The sequence below is a fragment of the Amphiprion ocellaris genome, chromosome 19 (assembly GCF_022539595.1).
Source record: "Amphiprion ocellaris isolate individual 3 ecotype Okinawa chromosome 19, ASM2253959v1, whole genome shotgun sequence".
Taxonomy (NCBI): domain Eukaryota; kingdom Metazoa; phylum Chordata; class Actinopteri; family Pomacentridae; genus Amphiprion; species Amphiprion ocellaris.
Genome location: NC_072784.1, coordinates 21264258 through 21286560, shown reverse-complemented (window position 1 = coordinate 21286560; position 22303 = coordinate 21264258). Strand labels below are relative to the sequence as shown.

Here is a 22303-nt window from a genome sequence, read left to right as displayed (position 1 = left end):
AACCGGAATTGAGAAAAGCTTGACAGACTCCGGATTTGACAAATAGCGGAGCTGCTGGACAGAGAACCCAGTGGGGGGGGCGGTGCTTCTGTGGCAGTGACTAATCAATATGGAGTACAGAAAATAGCCTGATTCACTCTGCGTTTCACCGCTAACAGTCCGATATCTAGCAGTTTTTGCTACACAGGTACCAGCTATTAACTCTCCCTCGCAGACTCGTTAGCGTATTTCTGACTTTAGCTAGTTCGAATGTAAACCGCTAACTACTCAAAAACAAGCGCTGTAACACTTTTTAAAAACTACGACTTTCCACGAAAACGCCTCATTGCAGCCGCTATCTACAGCCGGAGGACCGGGTGAAGTTCACGGCAGTTTCCGTCAAAGTAACTAGCTAACTGAGAAGTTGAGACGGCCGGCGAGGGTATTGGGTGAAAGGTGACATCGCTTCAGTGTATTGACTCGTAGGTAAGTTGTGACTATAATGTGGTCAGCAGTGATGGTTTGTGTGACCCTGAGTGGAGCCCGTTCATGTCAGCCGCTTGAATGAGAGTTGAATGACTTTATTGCTGATTTAAACCCCCTCTCAGGACTTGTCTGCTATGTTAGCTGCTATATAAAAAACTTTCCTGTGTGTACTTGTGTGTACCAGCCTGCACTACACTCGCCTACTTCAGTCTCCTGAGTATGTAAGCTTTAGCTCAAGCCCATTCTTTTGTGAAAAGCCCATCTTTCTCCTTTTTACTCCGTGACAAGAATGCACAATGCAGCAAGTGTCTCAGCCTCTCTGGGGTCCGTGGGACTATTGCGCCTCTTCGGGGTGTCCTGGTCCTGGAGTCTGGTAGCAGGCCTCGGTGTTTATCTGGGCACGAAAAGCTGGAAATACTTCTACATTGCAGCACGCACTGCCAAGCGGGACCTCAAGTGAGTGAAATGTATCCCAGTAAATGTGTCATGCTTATGAAGTGTACATCTTTGTACTTAGATGTGCTCTGCTCCTGTTTTTCCTCCCTTCTCACCAGTGGCCTGTATGTGTTGCTGAGAGTGAAGCTGGCTTTGTGGCGTTACATGCGCCAGGGAAGCAATATTCCTTCCATTTTCGCCCAGACAGTAAAACTCCACCCAAATAAACCAGCACTGATCTATGAGGCCACAGGGGAAACGTGGACGTTTGCCCAGCTGGATGGGCTCTGTAATGCAGTGGCCCACTGGGCTAGAAGTCAAGGATGGGTCTCCGGGGATGTTGTGGCCCTCTTCATGGAAAGCAGACCCTTACAGGTGGCACTGTGGCTGGGGTTGGCAAAGGTTGGGGTGGAAGCTGCACTCATCAACTTCAGCCTCCGCTGTGATCCCCTTCTGCATTGTATTGGGGTATCGGGGTCAAAGGCGATTGTCTTCGGAGCTGAGCTTGCTGATGGTAAGAATGTGTCAAACAAGCTAAGGAATTGAGCAGATTAAGGAATCATATCTGACCTTTTATCTGATAAATTATTCAAAACCTCACATGATTACATTTCCATTGCAACCAAAAATACTGACCAATCTCAGCTACAAATTTATTGTTAATTAAACATTTTTTTTCTGTAACATCATATGAGTCCATCAGTGTTATGTGTGGAGCCACAGTATTCAGTGTGATACTGACTGTGTCTCTGACATATCATGTGGTCAGGACTTGCTGTTGGTGATCACGCTGCTTGTAAAATTCTTTTTGTACCATGTTTTGTGAACTTAGTTATCATAGTGTTTCTGTGACACTACAAACACACAACCCCTTTGTTTTTGTGGTTTCTGATCACTATGAAGTGCTCATGTGTCAATTTTACAGGCATAGTATGATTTCAGAAATTCAATTATAATCAGTTTGAACTTGTACAAGAAAAGCACTGAAGAAAGTATTTTCCAGCTATATATGAGATTTTTGGCATGTATGCACAGTACTATGGACTCTGATCTGTCTGGTGTTGTCTTTTTCCTCCTCCTGAATGTCAGCCATGATGGAGGTCAACTCTGCCATCAACCAGTCCATGGTACGGTTTTGTACTGGAGACCTCAGTGCAGAACTTTTGGCTTGCCTCGGTGCTCAGTCTCTGGATCCAATTTTAGCCACTGCATCAAGACACCCCCCTTCACCTTGTTTTCCCCCCAAAGGCTTGAACGGTGAGTATTTTGTCCCCAACCGAACTCAGCTCTGCTCTGACACTTAATCTTTATGGAAATGACTATACGCTCTTCAGTTTCAATATGCTGTTGCTTAGCTGTTCATCTCTGTTCTTTGGTCAATTCAGAATTCATAAAGTGTATGTTCCGCAGTCATTTATTTTTCTCACTCTGCTGTTTCGTTTCTATGCTGAAATTGCTTTTCAGTAATAAGTTAACTGAAGTCTGATAAGAGGAACACCTTACTAAATACTCTGAGTCAATTTTAATGCGAGACAGTAATTTTTCTCTAGACAGCCGTCTGGAGTAGACTGTGTACTGTCTGGATGATTAACCATATCCCAGACCAATAGCAAATCTGCCTTAGGTGTCTGAATATATCAGCATTAAAGCAAAACGATGACTATATTATTTGGGCTAACGTGTGGCATTCAAGCAATAAATTAAATCTGAAGACTCTTGTATGTATCTTAAAATAGCAGTGTGCAATTTTAATGTTCTCTTTTATTTGCCTCTGCAGACCGCCTGTTTTATATTTACACCTCTGGGACTACAGGACTGCCCAAGGCTGCCATTGTGGTACACAGTCGGTATGTTGTCTTGAACAGACACTCACGAAGAAGCATAATCCTCCAGATTTGTCTCCCAGCTAATAATAAATGTCTATGAATCTGTTGTTTTCCTATGACAGCTACTACAGAATTGCTGCTTTTAGCTATTTTGCCTTTCGCATGCGCCCTGATGACATTATCTATGACTGCCTGCCCCTCTATCATTCAGCAGGTATTTGATGCGACTCTCCAGCTTTTAATGAATACACTTTAACACTGCAAGCTAGATTTTCCTAAACACTGGTTTTTCTTCTCATCAGGTAACATTATTGGAGTTGGTCAGTGTCTGATCAATGGCCTCACTGTGGTAGTGAAGAGGAAATTTTCTGCCAGCCGCTTCTGGGATGATTGTATTAAGTACAACTGCACTGTAAGAGCTTATGCTTGTGAAATATTCAGAAGTGCCATATTTGATTAAATCAATAACTATGAAATATTAATTTTTCAACAAGTGTTGAAACAATAACAAGATTTTTTTTCACCCCTGCAGATGGTGCAGTATATTGGTGAGATCTGCCGCTACCTCTTGTCTCAGCCGGTGCGACCATCTGAGAGGGGCCACAAAGTTCGGCTGGCGGTAGGAAACGGATTGCGCCCAAGTGTGTGGGAGGCCTTCACAGAGCGTTTTGGAGTGGCGCAGATTGGCGAGTTCTATGGAGCTACTGAGTGCAACTGCAGCATTGCCAACATGGACGGCAAGGTCAGCAATCGTTGTGTTATATCTGCCTTAGCTAATAAATGTAAAGTGGATCAGAATGTAGCACGTTTTATCCTGCCAGGTGGGAGCTTGTGGGTTCAACAGTCGCATTCTCCCCAATGTGTACCCTATCCGTCTGGTGAGGGTGGACGAGGACACCATGGAACTTGTCCGGGACAGTCGAGGCCTCTGTGTCCCTTGCCGCCCTGGTAATAAATATCTGTACTGTAACAATGACTTTGTTTGATGTAATCTGTGACTTTGAAATATATTGATCTTTTAAAAGCACTCAATTAGATCCTTCCGTGCTTCGCAGGGGAGCCAGGGCTTCTGGTAGGTCGCATCAACCAGCAGGACCCATTACGGCGTTTCGATGGCTATGCTAATCAGGATGCCACAAAGAAGAAGATAGCTCACAATGTCTTCAAGAAAAACGATTCTGCATATTTATCAGGTTACCGGGCACTTTTATTTTCTCTCAGTGCATATTTATATTCACTCAGATCAGCTTTCAGTTGTCATTTTAAACGTTTGCAACAATAAACCTGACTGTTTTGGATTGCCAAATGTCTTTTGTTAGTGCTCAGGTGGGGTAATGGGCTCTTACTATTTACTAGACATGGAGTTGTTTTGGCCCAAAACTGTAAATTTGCTTTCTGTCTTCCCCAGGTGATGTGCTGGTGATGGATGATCTGGGCTACATGTACTTCCGCGACCGCAGTGGGGACACGTTCCGCTGGCGAGGGGAAAATGTCTCCACAACTGAGGTGGAGGGCATTCTTAGCAGTCTTTTGGATCAAACTGATGTGGCTGTGTATGGTGTAGCAGTTCCAGGTGATGGTTAACGTTTTATACTTTATTACAGTTGCAAGACATTGGAACTATAACTGTCATAATTTTAATGCATATTCATTTTTACTGTTCCTACTACTAAAAGCTGCATATTTTCTATCAGGTGTGGAGGGTAAGGCAGGTATGGCTGCCATTGCAAACGCTGCTGGGACTTTTGACTGCAACAGTTTCTTGAAGAACATCCAGCGAGCTCTTCCTTCTTACGCTCGTCCAGTGTTCCTGCGAATATCCCCACATGTGGACACCACAGGTAAACTGTCCCTGCTTTCCTCCTTAGTTTAAAAAAAATCACCACTGATTTCACATAAAGAAATTCTAATCGACGTCATGTGTCTGTATGTGTCATGTATAGGTACATTTAAAATCCAGAAAACCAGGCTGCAGAGGGAGGGATATGACCCACGACTCACAACTGACCAGATCTACTTTCTGAACACGAGAGCTGCACAATATGAGGCTATGGATGAGGAGCTATACAATGCTATAGCCGAGGGAAGAATGTCTCTATGAAATGGAGGCCATAGCAGGGCTGTCAGGATATCTGTTTAACAAATTCTGTTGAAAGACAGACTAACATGCATACAGCAATGTCTGCATCACTTAGTTTTGGTGCTCACATTGGCTGGATTCTAACTGTTCAGGGAACAAAGTTGAGAGGATTACTTACGTAGACTGTTACATATGATGTTTTAACACTGTATAAGTAACACACCAGGACTTGATATAAGGGCATTTTCACCCTTTTAATAGCTCATTTTGAATTATTAAGCAAACACCTCCTAAAACTTTTGAGCATCGCTGCACATGGAGTGGATATCCTCCACAACCAGTTTGAAATAGGATATGTGTTACAGTAATGTTGCTAGGACAGAAAAGCTAGTATCAGGTCAAACTTTGTTACAGGGTATGTACCCCTTTGTGAAATATGCTGAAAGGTTAACTGTGTTGTTTTAAACAATACTAATGTGTTGCAGCTATGTATTTGAATGTGGAGGACGTTGGATTTCAGCATGCAGTACATGAGGCTACTAGTTCAAACACTATCCATTAAATCTTTAAAGTTTTTAATGCAATGAAAAACAAATCCCACTTGTCAGGTATGAACCTCACAGGCAGGGGTTGGCAAATACACAGACATTACTGTATGTGCCTTTTATGAAAATTCCAATCAGTTTCATTTTTTTTATAGTTTTTTTTTTTCAGGAAGGCGTTCAAATGAATGTGGGAATCACAGTATTGATCCTGCATCATGCTAAGCTGAGTCACACATAATGACAGTCATTCATGTAACAAATCTTATCCGTGTATAGGCGTTTCAGGATTGTGAAGATATTTACAATCCCAGACCTCTCAGATTACATTTGTTTTGATGTAACGCAGATTAAATATTTTAAAATGTGTTTGGCTCATGTCATTCATTAAAAACACATTAGAGGTGACTTTTTTTTCTTTTTTTTTTAGCTGTAATGGCAATGCCTTGCTGTAGCTTGACTGTGCAACCCCATTATCATCTCTTGCAAAAGAAAGCTGATAAAATCTTCACAATCTTCAGAAACCGTTCATTTCAAACAAATTTGTCTCCAAGGTGACTTAATGGTCCGTTGATAGGGATATCCTTGTGGGTAGGACTTTCAGTGGATGCTCTTTGCAAGCCGTACAAAAGTAGGGAAAGGCTCTGGGTGTGATGATACCTGTGAAGGTGTAAAGTGGTGTTCTTTCTCCGGGGTCGTAAAAGGTCACCTTCCCTCTGTCCATGTCTAAAACTACTCTTATCACTTCAGGCTTCTTGGTCATGTTGAGCGGCTCCCATGGCGCTGTGCAGGCCTTATGCTCTCCATTGCGAAACCTTATAGTCCAGAATCCCTCTGCTGGTGTTAGCACATGCTTCCCCTTCCTGTTGATGGACTCGCTGGCTACTCCCACCACCCAGTAGGTGTTGTCGTTAACTTCAACATCCCAGCTATGGCGTCCAGAGGAGTAGCCCTCTGCACCCAGCATCTCAGCGCTGATGTCAAAGCGTTCTGGGTTGTCTGGTAGCTTGAAAATCTGGCTAGAGTTCTGCACTACTGTGAGATTCTCAGAGAGGATGAAGCAGCTAGCTGCTGTGTTGGGATCCAGAACCACCGGATCTTGAGGGAAAAATAAGAGAAGTTACTGGTATGATGGGAAAAGAACAGTCAAACATAACTAATTATTACTTGAAAAACTCACTGTATTTTACTACACTCTTCATCTTCTCCCACACTTTATATTTCAGAGACCCCAAGTGCTTGGCCACATCAATCAGAGCACCGGAGATCATTTCTGGATCAAGGGAACGTCTCCAGGTTCTAAGAGAGCATTTATGCAATTAGTTGTGGAGACCTGTGTCTGTCAAGCTGTATTATCACAAAACTAGGTGTAGTATTTGCATTTACCTCCTTATAGTTTCCTTGTAATTCTAAAAACAAAATTGAAGAGAACAACTTTTATGAAATGGTATACATACGAAGGTTCAACAAATTCAGGTTAAATTCTAATCGGCACATCTACCTTCAGAAATGGGATATCTTGACTTTGCATCTCCTGCTCCACTAGTCTGATGGTGTTAGAAAGAGAAGTCACTTCATTGCTCATCTCCTCGATGTTTTGGTTAATAGTCACATTCTTCTGATCCTCCTCAGCCTTTAATGCAGAAAGTCTGGCAGCCTCCTGCTCTTTCAGGAAATGGTGAAGAGCTTCAAATTCCTCTTTGATCTGTGCTTCAGTGTGTTCAGCTTGGTTCTAGAAAGAGACATGACTGACGGTTATTCTTTATCTCCACACCTTGGCTCTTTGGTATGTTCAAAGTAACATTTGGCACTGATGGGACTGACGGTACCTTGACATGTTCTGCCATTTCCTCACAGACCATTTTCGCTTTCTTGTACAGCTGCAACTTCTCCTTCAAAGGCACGAGTGCACTCTTCAGCTCCTCCTAAAAAGTCAGTGACAGGGCATCAACTCTTAAAAACAAGGTCAATATGGCAGGTGGCCAAGCTGTCAACCCAATGTGGGGCTTTCAGCTGCCACATACTTTTCCGTGGCAGCATTCCATGTATATGCAAAGCTGCACAATACATCATAGGAGAACTTTATGGAAAAGGATCTATTGCACTGGCACCATAAGCAAAATGGAGCTCATGTAGCTTAAGCACCCAGAAAGTAACAAAATATGGCAACCACAAGATTTACTTTATATTAGCTCTCAAGGTTTCCTGGTCTCGAGAGAAGGCAGAGGAGGGCGGCATTAGAATGGATGTAGCATTACAGAAACCTTGTGGGAGTCAAGTTTCAGTCCTTTCAGGACCCCAATAGCAACAGCAAACCAAATATATAAATCTATTATTAGAATGTTAATGAACCCAACCAAAAAAACCTTCACACATACTGTGTCAGCATATCTGTCTTAGAGAAGTACAAAAGTAGAAAGAAAAAAAAATCAACACCACTGGCGAACAAAAAACAATGCATTTTCAAATGTTGGCGAGCTGTAAATTAAGACAATGTCCTTAAACAACGTGACACTTCTTCTGTTTATGAAATAGTGACTAGCCCCTAAGGCCTAATGTGTAAATTTGCAAAATAAAGAATCAATCTACTCAAATATGATTTTGAAACTAAGCAAATCCTCTTCTTATTTTAGTTCTAAAGGCTCACCCTTTCTATTGTTCAACTTAGATTCTAGTTAGTAAAGACGTACATGTAGTTCACATTTCAAACAATGTGAACTGGTTTCTCAGACATGGATTAAGCCTACTGTCTAGATTTTTTTCAGTGGAGGTCATCATAGATTTTTCTTTTAGTGTAAGAGTAGATGTGATCCATGTCTGGGACACTGGCTGAAATATTTCAACAAACATTTCATCATCATTTGTTCCATCTGCAATCACTGGCAGGAAAAAAGAGGGAAACATTTTGGGCAATGCAAGATTTCTTAAGCAGCTCGAGTTGCAGTGAAGTGTGCAATAAAAATGTCCTAATATTAAGCACTGGTGTGACCTTAACATGCCTACCTTACAGTCATGAGCACCTTCCCCAACGGGATAGAGCCTGTGCCCAATGTGTGCAGCTGCCTTCCCACACACAGCACAGATGGGCTCCAAGTCCTCCAAACAGAAGAGTGTAAGCTTTTCTCCATGTTCTTTACAAGCGTCTGGGTCATTCTTGCTCCTGTCTTCCTTGAAGGATTCACAGGCCTTAGCCAGCACAGAGCTCACCACTATTTGATCCATGGAGGAACGGCGCCAGCACAGAGGACAGAAGTGTGACTCCCCACTGCCTTGTGTGTCCCAGCTGTCTGTCAGACAGGCTTTACAAAATCTGTGTCTGCATGTCAGTACCACTGGCTGCCTCAGAACGTGTCCACAAATCGGACAGGAAAGGTCATCCTCAGCATGTGCACGTCTGGTAGCCATTCTTAATCACTGTGCTTGGATGATAAGGCAGAACCTCAAGCCCCTCCTACGTCTCAGGAAAGCTACCTCATCTTAACCTCAGAAATAAGTGTTAATACCTCAGCTCCCGAAGGCATATCCCGTGTTACGCTGTGTTGCGTTGAGCATGCACACTGCGCGTTCTCAAATAAGCACCACTCCTCAGAAGAAAATTAATTTCACTTTACATTCAGGAGATGGTATCTGTGCAGATCAAATAATATGAACCCAAGGATGACAGAAGAGTGTGAGGTGATAATGGGATATCTGCACTCGAGAGGGCGTTTTGATTGCAGCCATGTTATGATCATGTCCAGTTATTTGAGAAGTCTGTGAAAACAGCCAGTCATGGTGTAATGAAAGAGTTTACTGAGAAACAATGTCCAAAATAAGACTCAGGGTGAGGGGTATAAATAGACAGAAGCGGTGGAACATTTTTTTCACTGTCAAGCTTAGCTTTGGGCATCAGCTTTTTAGGAACTGACTGAATGTATGACAGTCAAATACCCCTTCTGCTATAAATCATGAAAGAGTTAATTATTTAATCACAATTAACTAAATGGAAAGTGTGTGCACAGTAGCATCGCCATCTCGAAGGTTAATTTGTTAATTTTAAAAGTATTTCACAGTAAGCTGAGCCCGATTGTAATGTAATCCCATATTTTGTTGAGCAACTGAGATATGACTGCTGCCCCCAAAATAGGTTGAGTGTGTTGAGAGAGAGAGAGAGAGAGAGAGAGAGCATAGGGAATGTGATCCTGCCATTAGAAAACACTGGGTCAGTGCTGCTTTAGTTCTTGTTGACAAAAATCTCTGTGATTGTCCTTCCATCTCACATATGCTATGTAAGAATTCACAATCTGCCAGATACCAGGTAGGAGAGTTATTTTAAGATCATTTCTATATTATTGACATTCACTGATTAGAGATTTTCCCAATATTCTAATTTAAATTATTATTGTCATGTAGTATAAAGTGTTAGAGCAGTAAACACAGATTTAATTCCTTTTCCATGTCCACAATCCACTAAAAGGCTCCTAACTAGTTCCAGAAAGCCATGTCAACATTACAGTAATTACATGTGAAGTGGCATTTAAATGCACTCCGTGTAATATAGTGTTTGAAAATTTTCTTTCAAGTCACCTGCCCAAAGCAATCCCTTCCCAAATAAGTGATAGTCTTGTTAAAAAGCCAAAGTGAACATTTGATTTGTGTTCATGCCAGTGCCAGGGCAGAAGTTCAGAGCCATTGATAGTAACAACAAACTGACAGGAGTCAACAGAGCCCACATGCATGTACACACACCGTATAGCCATGCAAGATTAGTAGCTGCTCTGCATGCAGCAAATGTTCTTTTTAATATCCATGTATTTTATGCAAAGGCACATTATGTGTGTTTATTAATATTGCTTACTAATCATTTTCCACAATGCAATTTAATGCTACAGATGAAAAGCTATTCTGAACTTTCAAGTTAAATGGTTTTAATTTGCTAATTGTGACAGCTATATTTAAATTAGTGAACAACAGTTTATCTGAAAATAGCTCAAGATGAAATGAATTGAGAAAAGACATATTTACTGCTTCACTGTCTGTGTATGTTTGCAAACCTGTGTGTGTGTGTGCATGCAGGGAAGAGATAATGAGAAGGTTAAAAGGCATTACAGTTCACAATGCTGAGCTCACAGGGAGGAGCAGGGAGTGTTTTCTGTGGATGTTACAAATTGTGGTGCTTTTCTGTAGGTCTTATCATCAGTGTCCATTATGCTGTTTATAACGGTCGTAATTGCACACTCTAAGGAAAACTATTATTGTAAAGATACTGTAAATACTGACAATTATTTTGCAAAAGAAAGAGAGAGAGGGAACAGTAGCCTTACCTTATGCTAATGCAGCAGAACTTCAGTTAAATTTCTGTTTTTATTCTGCTTACCTGACAATCACTGAATGCCTCCTTTATGGGATACACAGTGTGATCAATGTGCAGGCCTGATCTGCAGCACATGGAGCAGACAGGCTCCAGATCAGCTATACAGAGGAGTAGCAGTCTCTGGCCGTGTGCTTCACATGATTTACGTGGAAGTCCAAGATTCTCTTTAAAGCACAGAGGACACTCTGTAGTTCCATGTTGCCTCCAGAACTTCTCCAAACAGTAATTACAGAAACTACGGTCACAATCAATGCAGCAGAGGACTACTGGAGTCAGGAAAATCTGTTCACATACAGCGCAGTACGACTCGTCCACGCTCTGACATGGGATGTCGACCTCCATCTGTGAAATTCAATGCAGCCACTGATTGGTCTCGAGCAGGCAGTAAAACACATATTCCCTGTCCAAGTACAGTATGTTCTTGCATGTTCTACTACATATAGTCCTGTAGCAGAGGAGAGAGAGAGAAACCCAGCTCACCTGTCAACATGTGCCTCAAATGAAAGTTTTCAAATTAGCTTCAGACCAGGATAATAAAAAACTGAAAAAGACATAAATTCACATCATACTGACATGGTGGAAAGAGATACATGAGCCAAATGATGAGCATTACAGCATTTATTAATAATATCAATACTCCATTATTTATACACTACCAGTCAAAAGTTTGGACACACCTTCTCATTCTGTGGTTTTTATTGAATTATTTTCTACATTGTAGATTAATACTGAAGACATCAAAACTATAAAAGAACACATATGGAATTATGTTGTAAACAAAAAAGTGCTAACCTTCAGTATCAATATACAATGCAGAAAATAATACAAATAAATAAAAAGCATTGAATGAGTAGGTGTGTCCAAACTTTAGACTGGTAGTGTACATTTATGATACAATTTAAATTAAGTAAGAATCTTTGTGTCTCTATCCAGAAGGAGTGGCTGTCAGTGATTTAACTCTTTGACTTTCCATTGTTTAAAAAAAAAAAAAAAGACTTCTGAGTTACTCAGTTGTATGGATTAATAGACACTAACTTGTATTATCAATTTATTGACTAGACCATTTTCAAAAGCATGTAGAGTGTAACAGATGGAAAAGGATCATTGGCAGTAGCACTGATGCAGATACTGTATGTTTCAAAGATAAATTATCATAAGTTGATGTATCTGTTGCCTTTCTCTCCTCCATCCCTTATGCACACTTGACCAGTATTTCTAATGAACTACTTTGATGTGTGCATATTAAAAAAAGAAAAAGTTTTTTTTCTTTTTAATCACATGGTCCATTTTATTGATTTTCACACAGTAATTGACAAAAGTGCAAAATAAAACCACACAAACATCAAAAAGAATGCAGGACAGAACAAGCTGACACTGTACAAATACAGAAAAATACATATTAGCTCATGAATATATAAGAAAGACATGGAATGAATTAAAAGCTGAAGGTGTGTAAGGTAAAATTCCTCATCAGTTGCACCAACAAAGAGGTGTGACACAGTGGGTCTACCCAGAATATATGCCAGAGTTCAGTCATCAGTACCTTCCAAAGTTTAGAATCTCAGCTGAGCTGAGTCAACATTCGGCATGCGACATCTCTTTTCTGGCTGACATGTGATTAAGGCAACCCTGAATGCATGCTCCAGTTGTACTCCGAAAAACAACAAAATTACGGTGGTTCACATGGAAATGAAATGACAAAAGTGTGCTATTTGATTCTGAAATGCATTTCAGCTTGACTTGACATACTGTAAAAAATTGTCAGCTGACAGAACATGATGGAAACTCAGGATGTGGCCATATTTTCACCACCAACAGTTGAGATGTGACATATTATGTACATTCTACAAATCAAATTTACACTGAAAGAAACAACTATTCATTAGATTTTTTATAGTATGAAGGGCATTAAATATGTTTTCTGATTAAAATGCTCAATTTTTAATGTTATATAACATTCTCCTAATCATAAGGGAACAGAATTCAAAAACATATCCACTGTTTTTGACCATATGTAGCCAGTGTTCCTCTGACAAAACAGTTTTTAATCATACTTACTTAATACTTTTTGGCTTCAATAACATTTAATAACCTTCTCAAGTACTCCTGTCATCTCCTCCTCTACTCGCTGTCATCCCTGACCAGAGGAGACTATGGCACAATAACTTCACATCAGTTTCCTGTCTGGGTGATCAGAGGCACGTCCAGAGCGCTGGTGTCGGACTTCCAGGTGTTTGCTCTGCACACGGTCAAAATGCTGCAGCAGCTCATTGTAATCCATCTGAGTGTGAGAGGCCCGTTTAGAGGCAGCTTGCTGTTTAGAGTCCATATATTTGGATTCATCCACAGTCCTCATGAGTTCTGGGTTGGGGACACAACTCAAACGGTGAGAGAGCAGCTGGAAAGCCTGGCTCTGTGGCAGCAGCATCAGCAGACCATACAGTGCCTTTATCAGGTATGGGTTGTTCTCCACATCCAGGAGCTGCAGACGCAGGTAGGTAAAAATTGGGCTTTCTATGAGTTGCACCAGCTTGTCTACCTCCATGAGGAAATCTACCGTCACCTCCAGATTTCCAAACTTCTGGATGAGATCATAGGCATGCTTGTAATTCTGTGTGAGGAAACACAGAGACACAGTGGCCACAGGGTTGTGGCACCAGGAACGATACAGGCAGCAAAACAAAGCACAGCTCTCCTGAGTACGCAGGTCTTTTAGCTGGTTGCGCAGCTGGAAGAGTTCAGCAGATGTGAGCAGAATGGTGTTGAGTGTCTGAACCATGGTGGAGGCAAATTTAAGGTCCTCTTCCTTCAGCAAGATGTCAGCCATAGAGTGGAAGATGTTCTCTGCATGAAGCAGCAGACACAACTGCCTGATGATGAAAGCTCCTCTGTTCTCCAGGAGCTTTCTCTCCAGACTAAAACGCTTCAGCAGGTTGATCATGAACTTGTAAAAATAAGAGTTCATACTGGGAGTGGAAGGGGATGAGTCCACTGCCTTGGAGCCTGTGTTGGGCTGTTGTCCTGACTTGGCACCCTCTGGCACCTTGAGCTCCAGTTTGTTGTCAGTGCTGTCGCAAGAGGAGGCTTGGTCTGTTTGGCCGGCAGGGGATGATGCTATCTCAGCTAACACCTCCAGATCTTTCAGTATCACCTCATCAGACTCATCAGAGAGTGTTTTGAGCAGCATGGGAAACAGGCTGTCTGTGTGGCGGAACATTTTGCGTGGTGTCTTGATGTAGAGGTGATAAAGCCATTTAAGCACAGCTATGCGGGTCATCATGCCAGTAGAGGAGTCATGGAGATGACGATCCAACACCTGAACAATACCATCCAGGTCCAGTGTTACTTGAGGCCTATCAGCACTTGCTGGAGTGAAGAAGCTAATATTACTGAAACCAACAGATTCTTGTGATGCATTCAGCATATCATTGCCATCTGCCTCCGTTTTGGGCTGACCATCTTCCTTAGACGGTGACCCTGTGCTTCCACTTTTTTCATCCTCCTCCTCCTCATCATCCTCAGGAGTCACCAGTTTCATCAGACTGTGATTACAGGCGCTGGCTGCTTCTTTGGTATTCTTCTTTCTGTCATCATAGGAGAGACAAGGCAGCACTGCAGTAAGAATGCCAGAAGAGTATGGAAGCACCACTCTGCCTGCAAGCTGGATAAACTCTCTCATCCACGTCATAGCTGTCAGCTGGATCAGATCGTTTGGTAGTTTGGTCTCATCTGCAACCTGGCAGTGGATGACCAAGATGTTGGCCATCTCAGCAAATTTCACACTCGAGGGGGTTTTCTTGATCTCCTTCAGAAACTCGCCCAGCACCACCTCACATGTCCTCCGGATCTCCTTGCTGTTGTCTCCAAGAATCTGGAACAGCCCATCCAGGATCTCAGGGAGATAGTCTAACAGGTTGATGTCTGGAACAGACTCCAGAACATGGATCCAAGAAATGATAAACTGCCTCGCATACTGATTATTGGAGTAGATTCTCTCTCTCAGCAGGGGAACAAATGCCACCAAGTCAAACGTGTTGCTTTCTGTGACTATGTCTTTCAGCAGTCTGTCCAGGAGTTCAGATCCACTTTTCACATTGGGGTCAGGATCTGCTGCAAGCTTGCTGAGACCATCAAAAAGCAGGTTGAAGTGGGGCAGCACAGCTCCCCTGGCCACCTTGACTATGTTATAGAGGGCCTCGCAAGCATAGTAGCGCAAACGGCTGTCAGAGTCATTAAAACACGTGAGGACAGGCTCAATGAGCTCTTTCAGATACAGACCTGAGTCCTTCCCGAGAGCAATGGAGCAAGCTGCCAGTCCAATGAGACCCCCCTTCCTGCTGTGGGGGTGCTGGGAGAGGGCAAACTCTGAGGCCAAAATCTGGATTACGTGCCTGATTTGAGTGGAGTTGTTCTGGGCCACAAACTCCCTCACGAGCTTCTCAATTTCTAGAGCTGCGACTTTCCTCTTCTCGTACAGTTTGTCATTCAGAGCCCTGACAATGTTGGGCGTCAGGGGCGAGAAGTCCTTCTCCGTGTTCATGTTCGCCACTGCTGTCGTCCCGGATCCTGTTTACTGTAATCTAGGTTAAAGTCCAACGCATTTATGTCGGTTTACTGGAGAGAATATCGCTTTCTGGTTTCAATTGCAAACCAGGAAGATTGTGACACGGCGCAGCTGACCGGTTACTTCCGCCGGAATCACATGACGTGTTGCAACATTTATTTGGGTCCCGCTTTGTGAGAACCGTTAGCTCAAATTAGCTTGATTAGCTACGTGTTCGGCGAAAGAATGTTTTGTCTTTTAGAGTAACGAACAGATTCACTTCTTGAATTTTAAATCTCTCTTTCTTTTAGTGGGTTATTTGCCTCTTTACAGCCACTATCGGCAGCGATGGCGAGCCGCGTCTCTTTTCACACACAGCTCTCGTCCATCATGGAGACGATGGCCAGGTCTGCCCTGAGTCAGGTCTGCAAACTGGTGGATGAGGACTCGGGGGAGCTGCGGCTGGAGCTGTCGCGGCTCCTGATTGCGAATTCAGCCCTGGAGGAGAAAGTGAACAGCCTGGAGTGTGAGCTGACGATCGTAAGAAGCGACGCCCCCAAGTTGTGTAAAAGTTATCGCAGCGTAGGTGTGCAGACTGTCTGTCACAAAGACGGAGAGGACCAGGGTAAGCTACTACACCAGGGAATGAAATTGTTTACTGTGTTTTGTCCCGCTTTTTTTTATTTACCCTGTGACTTTTCTTAAGCATCTGAGCCTCTCACTATAGAGGGGATCTTTGGGAAAGATTGGTGTATGAACCTGTGGAAAGACAGAGACCCTTACAGTCTGCCGAGATTCACTGACTCTCCACAGTCTCCTGATAAGGTGAGATAAAATTATTCACAGTGATGAAATGTTTTCATGTCTTTATGAGCAACAAACAAATTTGAATATAAAACAATAACTACTGGATTACATAAAAATATGCGTGTTTATATAAATTATTGCTACAATAGGAAATTCTGCTTGTGCCCAATTGGAAGAGTTATGCCATTTTGGTTATAAATGTGTACACATTTTTAAAACAAAAGAATGGTAAAATTATGCATTAACACTACACTTGGGAATAATAAAGGAGTATTGATATTAGTGCAGGCTGTACAGTCGCAGCTAGAAGATCCCCGGTTCACGTCCCGGCCTGGACCAGGGATCCTTGTGTGGAGTTTGCATGTTGTCCCTGTGCATACGTGGGTTTTCTCCGGGTACTCCGGCTTCCTCCCACTATCCATATACATGCTGAGGTTGATTGATAATTCTCAATTTCCCATAGGTGTGAATGTGAGTGTGATAGACTGGTGACCTCTCCAGGGTGTCTCCTGCCTTCACCCTAAGTCAGCTGGGATAGACTCCAGCCCCCCGTGACCCTGATGAGGATTAAGTGGTGTATAGATAATGGATGGATGATATTAATGCAAACACAACACGTGTCACATTGTCATATTTTTTTTTTTGACTAATCAACAAATAATGAAAGTAAAGTGATCATTAAATCATTTGCTCTTGTTCATTTGTTGTGAAACATCAAAATGCCTATCATGATTTGGAGTGGCCAACATTAAGTTTTCAAGCTGCAAGTTTATCCAACCATTAGTCCAAAACAGAAATTGTATTTGAGAAGCTAAAACCAGAGGAGGTTTTGCATTTTTCATTATCATTGACTTAAATAAATAATCAATTAGCACGGTCACTGAAAAGGTTGAACTATAACGTAGCACTTTTTCTGTTTTTGTAGTCTGTAGCAACACTATCTGACCACTTTACTGTGACTGAGATTAAAGAGGAGGATTATATGGAGGATGCTGCTAGTAGCTGCCAGCAGGAAACACTCAGTGCTCAAGGTAAGGGAGGGAAGAAGAATTGATGTGGGATGGTACATAGCACAGATTTGACAGTGTCATGTGCTTTATGAGTGTTTGACGTTTTACTCTATGTGCAACAGAACATGAAGAAAACGATGCTGAGGAACCGGAGCAACTGTCACTTGGTTACTCGGTCGATGGCAGCTCTTGTAGCCTGTCATTTGATCCGGATGGAGGACAAGTTGTGTCTGCAGGTGGTATTGAAGAACAATCTGTGCAGCTGCTATCAATCAATGATGCAGAAGATGCCTTCAGCACTCATATCATTCCAATCGAAGAGGATGATGATGATGATGACGAGGATGATGATGATGTACAGTTTGTTCAAGAAAGTCAGCAGGAGCCAACAATGAACACTGCGGTTGGGCCCAGCCACGACGAGCAGCAAACATCAACAGTAGACAACACTGAAAACTGCGCCACTCTGGATAAAGATTCACATGCAGACTTTAATATTCTTAATGCAGGAACTGCCAGAGGTCGAAGCACAAACAAATTTACCTGTCAAATATGTAGCAGGACATTCTTTCACAAGGGCACGCTAACACACCACATGAAGTCACACAGGTCAAACTTCTGCAGCATTTGTAAGCAGCATTTCCCTTACAGGAACAAGTTACACTTGCACCGCTGTGTGCCTCCAGTTCCCTCTGAAAGAGTCAGCCATTCTTGTGAGTTTTGCGGGAAGACGTTTGCCAACCCCTCTGCACTGAGGATTCACTACGTCGTCCACACCGGAGAGAAACCCTACAGTTGCAACATGTGTGGGAAAGGGTTTACCCAGAAAGGCAATCTGAAATGTCACCTACGCATCCACACTGGCGAGAGACCATTCCGCTGTGCTAAATGTGGGAAGACTTTCACGCAAAAGGTGAACCTCAACCATCATTTAATGTCTCACATAAATCGTGAGGTTGTAGGAGACCAGCCCAATGCTAGGAGACATCTTAAAAACTTGATGACTGAAAGCTGTCAGTGACAGACTGTGTCAAAAGATCAAGTAGCTTTATTCATTAGAATGCACCATGTACTGCTTCTCACTTTAGTGTAAGGGTAGTTAATGTCATGTTTGTAATGTCTGTAGTGTAGTGCTTAAACAATATGGAATGTTTTTGTTAGTTGTCTTTTCATTTTTGCACTTCAATGTTTCAGTTGCTCTGTCTTTACAATAAAACAGTCATGAATGTTCACTTTGTGACTTAAACTTTATTTGATAGAACTTTCATTTCAAAGTATGAGTTTTAATTTTCATCCGACTGAATTTTTTTGCAGGGTTGCAAAAACCATATTCATTATTTCAGTCTTTACATATTCAGTTTGAACAGTCTGAACAAAGCACATCTGACAGGACTTTGTGAAGGGCATGCAGGTGAGAGAGAGAAATATCAACAGAAGGTTTCTTTCTTGGATGGGGGTAATTCACTCAGCTCAGTCAGTGTGGTCTGTTCAGGGGGAATCAACAGGCAAATTTTGTGCTTGGTACAGATAATCTCAGTTTAGGCTTAAAGACTGTTCAGTACAAAATAAAGTGTGACTTAGAAAAAGTATACATTTTGGTTTGACTTCATATTGGCAACACAAAGCGTCTGTACAATTATGATGCAGCCATTATTTAATCAGTAACCATGTTTAGGCTAGAACAATTTCTGAAAATCACTAATATTATATGAACAACACATCAACTTTTTTTTTTTAATTACAGTTATGGTTTTCAGAGACTGGCCTCCACACTTTTCTCTACAAATGAGGCAAGAAATATAAATCAGTGATGGCATTAGGGCAATGACAGAGGGAGTTGTATTACTTCTATTTTGTTGTAAAGAGGTAGTTTTGAAGGTTTATGCTACATGTGTGCAAACAATAGAGCACCCTCCCTTGAGTAATTATTTTGGCATTATCTGGAACAGGCCTTTTGCAGCCTGAAACATGAGGTATGTATAACATGTAACACATGCATGGATGAAATGGACAGTTTCTTGTCATGGTTTGGATCTGTAACTGTGTCACATCTCTTCTATGACAATTTCCTCAATAGCCTTTATGCAAAAGAGCTTGCTGAGGGCATTGTAAATTTTGGCAGTGAACCCCTTGATCGGTCAAAGTGAATCTCACACAGTCGAATGGGAAAAGGACACAATCTCTATACTGCTGTTTGGCTGCTGCAACATTTGTTTACATGAACTAAAACAGCAGGGGCAATAAAATGAGCTTTTCTTTGATACAGATGGAGTATCAAATTCAAATCTGTATTTTTCATCCATGTTTGAGGTTTCTATAGACATACTGGTACATGTTGAGCCACTTTGTAGTGTAGCAGTACTTGGAGCACTTCTGGTATGAGGAGTTAATTAAAACACTGGTGGTGATTTAAACCATACTTGTATGCATAACATTTCCCACAATCCACACAGCTGTAAGGTTTTTCACCAGTATGTGTTCGAAGATGTATGTTCAGAGAGCTTTTCTGGGAAAAACTTTTGCCACAGTCCGGACAGCTGTACGGCTTTTCTCCCGAGTGCACACGCTGGTGTAACTTCAGGTATGTTTTCTGAGCAAACCGCTTCCCGCACACGGAGCAGCTGAATGGCTTCTCACCCGAGTGTCGTCTAATGTGGACTTTTAAACTGCTCAAATAGTTGAAGATTTTCCCACAGAACAAACACTCAAAGTGTTTTGTTGGCCTCGCAGGTCTTGGCAGAATGGTGTGTTCTTTGGTTGCATTCAGTTGGATATTGTTCGTATAGTCCGAGTATTCCGCGATAGCTGAAGGAGGATTTGTGTTGTCAACCAGCGTGCTCGTTGTTGCATCTTCTATTAACTTGTCCATAATTGATGGCTGTGTGCGTTGTTGTATTTGACTATCAGATGTCATGGGGAAGTTGTTTAAGTCCCCTGAGTGAAGCTGCAGGTCATCAAGAGAACGATGAAGCATGCTCTCCTCCTCAAACATCCCAACAACTGTCAAATGAGAATAAATGCGTTTAAAACATTGGCACTATCTTAAAATATAACGATTTCTTTGTTTTTATTCCACGCTTACCTTTTCTGTTGTCAGTGAGCCTCATCTGTGGGCCAATGGGATGATCATCATAAGTTTCCTCTTTGACAAAGATGAGATCAGGTTCTCTTTCCATCAAGTCAATTACCTACAAACAAGGTAAACAGAGTGATCATTTAGACAGCTGACAGCATGAATGAACTAGGAGAAGCTAAATCCTTATGGTATTTGATTCACTGACCTGTGGTCCCATGCTTGTCATAGCAGCAGTCTCCACTGGCTCTCTTCTTTGAGGTGGCAGTTTGTCTTCTCTCCATAGATCCATGCACCAGTCCTTTCCAAAAACTCCTTCGATGGCTGGAGCAAGCTGGTGCTGTTCTGAATCAGAATCAGAACCAGAATCTGTTTAAGTCAGAATGCTTTGTGCAACCTGACAAGTAGAACACTTAAAGATGGTTAAAATATTTAATGCAAGTGTTGCAAGACAAACTATGCTAGTGTAGCAAATTAAAGCTATTATCCATCCATTATCTATACACCGCTTAATCCTCAATAGGGTCGTGGTGGACCAGAGTCTATCCCCGCTGACTTGGGGTGGGGGCAGGGGACACCCTGGACAGGTAATAGTCTATCACAGTGCTACACAGAGAGACAAACACACTCATATTCACACCTACAGAGAATTTAGAATCACCAGTTAACCTCAGCATGTTTTTGGACTGGGCCGCACAGTGGTTTGGTGGTTAGCACTGTTGCCTTGCAGCTCGAAGATCCCTGGTTTACATCCCGGCCTGGTCCTGGGATCTTTCTGTGTGGAGTTTGCATGTTGTCCCTGTGCATGCGTGGGTTTTCTCTGGGCACTCTGGCTTCCTCCCACAGTCCAAAAACATGGATGGATGGATGTTTTTGGACTGTGTGAGGAAGCCAGTGAACATGGAGACTCCACACAGAAAGATCCCAGGCCCAGACCGGGACGCGAACCAGTGACAATGTTAACCACTGATCCACTGTGCAGCCCTCAAAGCTAATATGAAGCAATAAAAATATTGTGCTGTATCTGTACAGATTGAGCAGCAGTGTGACAATGGCTTGCCTGGGAATGTGCTAAATCTCACAGCATGAAGCGTAAACAACTTGAAATGTGTAAAAGGATGATAATAACAACAATGAGAAGAAGCAGATGTTAAATTGTGGCTATTATAGATTGTTATCAACAGTACAAACACAACGAGATTTAACAGAAAACAATGGTGGAACAGCATTAACTTCTATAAATAACTCATCTGAGGTTGTATTCTCCACTGGAGCTGTAAGATCACTAACAGTTGCATTATGCTGGATAAAAGCTGTCCAGCGTTGAAGCCCACAGAGAACCGTCTGTCCACATCTTTACCTGCAGGGTGCCGGCGGCTGGCTCCGTTGTTTACATGCGGTGGGTACGTCTGCGCCTCCCTGGCTGCTCTCAGCTGGACCTCCAGCGAGTAGCACCTTTTCTTCAGCGCCTCATTCTCCGTCTTGTGCAGCGATATCTCGGTGTGAAGGACGGACGAACATTCATCTGCCAGGTTGCTTATTTCCACCAAGGCCGCCTTTGTTAGCTTGTCAAGGACCGCGGCTAACTGCGCTCGAAAACCTCGGTTTGCGGTGTCGCACATCATATCGACGGGGAAGCACAATATTTCGAAATTTTGGCACGAATCCCAGAGTAGCAACGGTACTCCTTTAATGAAATATGTGAAATAGCGGAGGCGCAAGGAATTGTGGGTAAGCGAGATGCTCGCGCAACCAGCGTTTACGACGAGCACATGAACGCAACACAGTATGTAGAAGCAGACCGTTTTCTGAGAAAGTGAGGAATTAAAAACAGCCTCCATCTACACGTGCGAATTATATTATTATCGTATATACATCAATAAAGCCATTTATTCAAAAACAGACGCTGTTATCAACCTCTATACCACATAATACATTCAGTAAACAACCTTACAATCTGTCTATTTTTAATTCATGGCGTCAGCTGCTGAGTCTGGCGACATCAGTCTAGTATATTTCAGTCTAGTGTATTTAGAAACATGAATGCAAAGTAAAAAACTGCAAACACTACTACAAAATTAGTATCAACATAGTTGTGATCATAATATCCACAGTTACAAATTATCAACGGCGTGATTAACACAAATTATAACAGTGATAACTACTGAT

The 22303-nt window shown here is 42.3% G+C and overlaps 5 protein-coding genes across 6 annotated transcripts; 2 read left to right on the top strand and 3 right to left on the bottom strand.

The window, feature by feature from the left end:
* The first annotated feature begins 123 nt into the window (after positions 1-123).
* On the top strand, positions 124-5716 carry slc27a1a (solute carrier family 27 member 1a). The gene is made up of 13 exons (XM_023277953.3): positions 124-465; positions 754-921; positions 1020-1414; positions 1990-2157; positions 2678-2747; positions 2849-2940; positions 3029-3138; positions 3259-3468; positions 3548-3674; positions 3782-3919; positions 4135-4299; positions 4421-4567; positions 4670-5716. The coding sequence occupies exons 2-13, from the start codon at positions 755-757 to the stop codon at positions 4825-4827; spliced, it is 1947 nt and encodes a 648-aa protein (XP_023133721.2). The 5' UTR covers positions 124-465; position 754; the 3' UTR covers positions 4828-5716.
* On the bottom strand, positions 5365-11083 carry trim35-13 (tripartite motif containing 35-13). Of its 2 annotated transcripts, none has more exons than XM_023277956.3 (6): positions 10705-11083; positions 7178-7273; positions 6850-7080; positions 6735-6757; positions 6529-6647; positions 5365-6446 (listed from the first exon to the last, which is right to left on the bottom strand). In XM_023277956.3, the coding sequence occupies exons 1-6, from the start codon at positions 11041-11043 to the stop codon at positions 5908-5910; spliced, it is 1347 nt and encodes a 448-aa protein (XP_023133724.3). In that variant the 5' UTR covers positions 11044-11083; the 3' UTR covers positions 5365-5907. The 2 variants fall into 2 exon arrangements, with proteins under 2 accessions (XP_023133724.3, XP_023133722.1); XM_023277954.3 differs by lacking the exon at positions 10705-11083 and adding an exon at positions 8352-10694.
* Positions 11084-11959: 876 nt separating this feature from the next.
* Positions 11960-15388, bottom strand: vac14 (vac14 homolog (S. cerevisiae)). The gene has a single exon (XM_023277928.3). It carries the CDS (start codon positions 15239-15241, stop codon positions 12869-12871), a length of 2373 nt encoding a protein of 790 aa, XP_023133696.1. The 5' UTR covers positions 15242-15388; the 3' UTR covers positions 11960-12868.
* Positions 15389-15432: 44 nt separating this feature from the next.
* On the top strand, positions 15433-18293 carry LOC111573658 (oocyte zinc finger protein XlCOF29-like). The gene is made up of 4 exons (XM_023277929.3): positions 15433-15869; positions 15951-16069; positions 16977-17082; positions 17184-18293. Exons 1-4 carry the CDS (start codon positions 15593-15595, stop codon positions 18080-18082), a joined length of 1401 nt encoding a protein of 466 aa, XP_023133697.1. The 5' UTR covers positions 15433-15592; the 3' UTR covers positions 18083-18293.
* LOC118470835 (zinc finger protein 8-like) lies at positions 18290-21864 on the bottom strand. The gene is made up of 4 exons (XM_035951773.2): positions 21495-21864; positions 20343-20479; positions 20144-20249; positions 18290-20061 (listed from the first exon to the last, which is right to left on the bottom strand). Exons 1-4 carry the CDS (start codon positions 21757-21759, stop codon positions 19448-19450), a joined length of 1122 nt encoding a protein of 373 aa, XP_035807666.2. The 5' UTR covers positions 21760-21864; the 3' UTR covers positions 18290-19447.
* Positions 21865-22303: the final 439 nt, after the last annotated feature.

What these genes read in the sequence shown, in the direction of transcription:
- slc27a1a (XM_023277953.3), top strand. Translation starts at nt 755, where the DNA reads ATGCACAATGCAGCAAGTGTCTCAGCCTCTCTGGGGTCCGTGGGACTA. An exon ending in CTGTGTCCCTTGCCGCCCTG is followed by an intron (nt 3,675 to 3,781) that starts GTAATAAATATC and finishes CGTGCTTCGCAG; the next exon opens with GGGAGCCAGGGCTTCTGGTA. An exon ending in CGATTCTGCATATTTATCAG is followed by an intron (nt 3,920 to 4,134) that starts GTTACCGGGCAC and finishes TGTCTTCCCCAG; the next exon opens with GTGATGTGCTGGTGATGGAT.
- trim35-13 (XM_023277954.3), bottom strand. Translation starts at nt 8,753, where the DNA reads ATGGCTACCAGACGTGCACATGCTGAGGATGACCTTTCCTGTCCGATT. An exon ending in AAGGTGCTCATGACTGTAAG is followed by an intron (nt 7,274 to 8,351) that starts GTAGGCATGTTA and finishes CTGACTTTTTAG; the next exon opens with GAGGAGCTGAAGAGTGCACT. An exon ending in AAATGGCAGAACATGTCAAG is followed by an intron (nt 7,081 to 7,177) that starts GTACCGTCAGTC and finishes GTCTCTTTCTAG; the next exon opens with AACCAAGCTGAACACACTGA.
- vac14 (XM_023277928.3), bottom strand. Translation starts at nt 15,241, where the DNA reads ATGAACACGGAGAAGGACTTCTCGCCCCTGACGCCCAACATTGTCAGG.
- LOC111573658 (XM_023277929.3), top strand. Translation starts at nt 15,593, where the DNA reads ATGGCGAGCCGCGTCTCTTTTCACACACAGCTCTCGTCCATCATGGAG. An exon ending in CAAAGACGGAGAGGACCAGG is followed by an intron (nt 15,870 to 15,950) that starts GTAAGCTACTAC and finishes ACTTTTCTTAAG; the next exon opens with CATCTGAGCCTCTCACTATA. An exon ending in GGAAACACTCAGTGCTCAAG is followed by an intron (nt 17,083 to 17,183) that starts GTAAGGGAGGGA and finishes TATGTGCAACAG; the next exon opens with AACATGAAGAAAACGATGCT.
- LOC118470835 (XM_035951773.2), bottom strand. Translation starts at nt 21,759, where the DNA reads ATGATGTGCGACACCGCAAACCGAGGTTTTCGAGCGCAGTTAGCCGCG. An exon ending in CAGCCGCCGGCACCCTGCAG is followed by an intron (nt 20,480 to 21,494) that starts GTAAAGATGTGG and finishes ATTCTGATTCAG; the next exon opens with AACAGCACCAGCTTGCTCCA. An exon ending in GCTCACTGACAACAGAAAAG is followed by an intron (nt 20,062 to 20,143) that starts GTAAGCGTGGAA and finishes CTCATTTGACAG; the next exon opens with TTGTTGGGATGTTTGAGGAG.